This window comes from Nothoprocta perdicaria, unplaced genomic scaffold, assembly GCF_003342845.1.
Source record: "Nothoprocta perdicaria isolate Ctin4 unplaced genomic scaffold, notPer1 scaffold_592, whole genome shotgun sequence".
Lineage (NCBI taxonomy): Eukaryota > Metazoa > Chordata > Aves > Tinamiformes > Tinamidae > Nothoprocta > Nothoprocta perdicaria.
Window position 1 is genome coordinate 44,027 of NW_020455857.1, and position 959 is coordinate 44,985.

A 959-nucleotide genomic window follows, 5' to 3' on the forward strand; every position below is an offset into this window, starting at 1 on the left:
ATCCAACCCAAACTGGGAACTCTCCCCATTTCTCTCCACTTCTCCCAATCCAAGCACTCCGGACCCATCCCAAACCGGCAAGTCCTCCTCCTTTCTCCCCATTCCCACCCACCATCCATCCTCCCACCCCACGGGAGGCAGCCAAACCGGGAAGCATCACCCGGAGCCGCCACAACCACGGCAAACCCGGGGAATCCGCTTCCCTACCCAGCTCCTGCTCGCCCGTCGGGTAGCAGTGCAGCTCCTGGCTGTGGTTGCCCCAGTCCTCCTGGGAATACTCCTCCATGGTGCTGCCGTCGGATTCGAGCTCCTGGTAGAGGCCGGAGCTGTTGATGAGGACGGGCTGGCAGGGCTGCGCATCCCAGCCGCCCTGGCCGAACACTTGCTCCAGCTGCTCGAAGGTGTAGCTGCTTTTCCGCTTGCCCACGCCGTGCTCCTTCACGCGGCTGTAGCAGCGCCGCAGCGTCTGGAAACGGGAAAAAAAAACGGGATATTTTAGCATGTTTTACCTCCGGGGACGCGCGACGAGTTACCCCAAACCGGCCTCTTTTGGCGCCGCGCCGGTGGGAAGCGGGATGGGGCGTCCGCTCGGCCGCTTCCGAAAGCCCCCGGATTTGCGTTATCAGAGAGGGAAAAAAAATCAAATAAAATAACAAAAACGAGGAGAAGAAATCATAATAATAATAGTAATAATAATAATAATAGTAATAATAATAATAATAGTAATAATAATAATAATACACCCAAGAGATGCCCAGATCAGCAACCAGCCAAGAAACCGCTGCACCTACTGCCAGGGTGGAGAAAGCGGAGCCGGAAAAGGAAAAGCAGGGGGGGAAAAACAGGGAAAAGGAGGGGAAAAATAAGGCGGGGAGCCCGAAAGCAGAGCCAGTCCGAGTCGTCCTTAACTCCGGGAGTTAAGTCCAAAATAAAACGGGAGCCTAAGCTATTTGGCTAGG

At 55.1% G+C, this 959-nt stretch overlaps 1 protein-coding gene across 1 annotated transcript in view; it reads right to left on the reverse strand.

Moving 5' to 3' along the window:
• The window catches only part of MSANTD2 (Myb/SANT DNA binding domain containing 2), a 3,344-nt gene extending 2,697 nt beyond the window's left edge, over window positions 1-647 (reverse strand). The window contains exon 1 of the mRNA XM_026049122.1: window positions 208-647. Within this exon, the coding sequence (XP_025904907.1) occupies window positions 208-502 (295 nt within the window). The 5' untranslated portion in view covers window positions 503-647. The remainder of the gene's footprint in view (window positions 1-207) is intronic.
• Window positions 648-959: the final 312 nt, after the last annotated feature.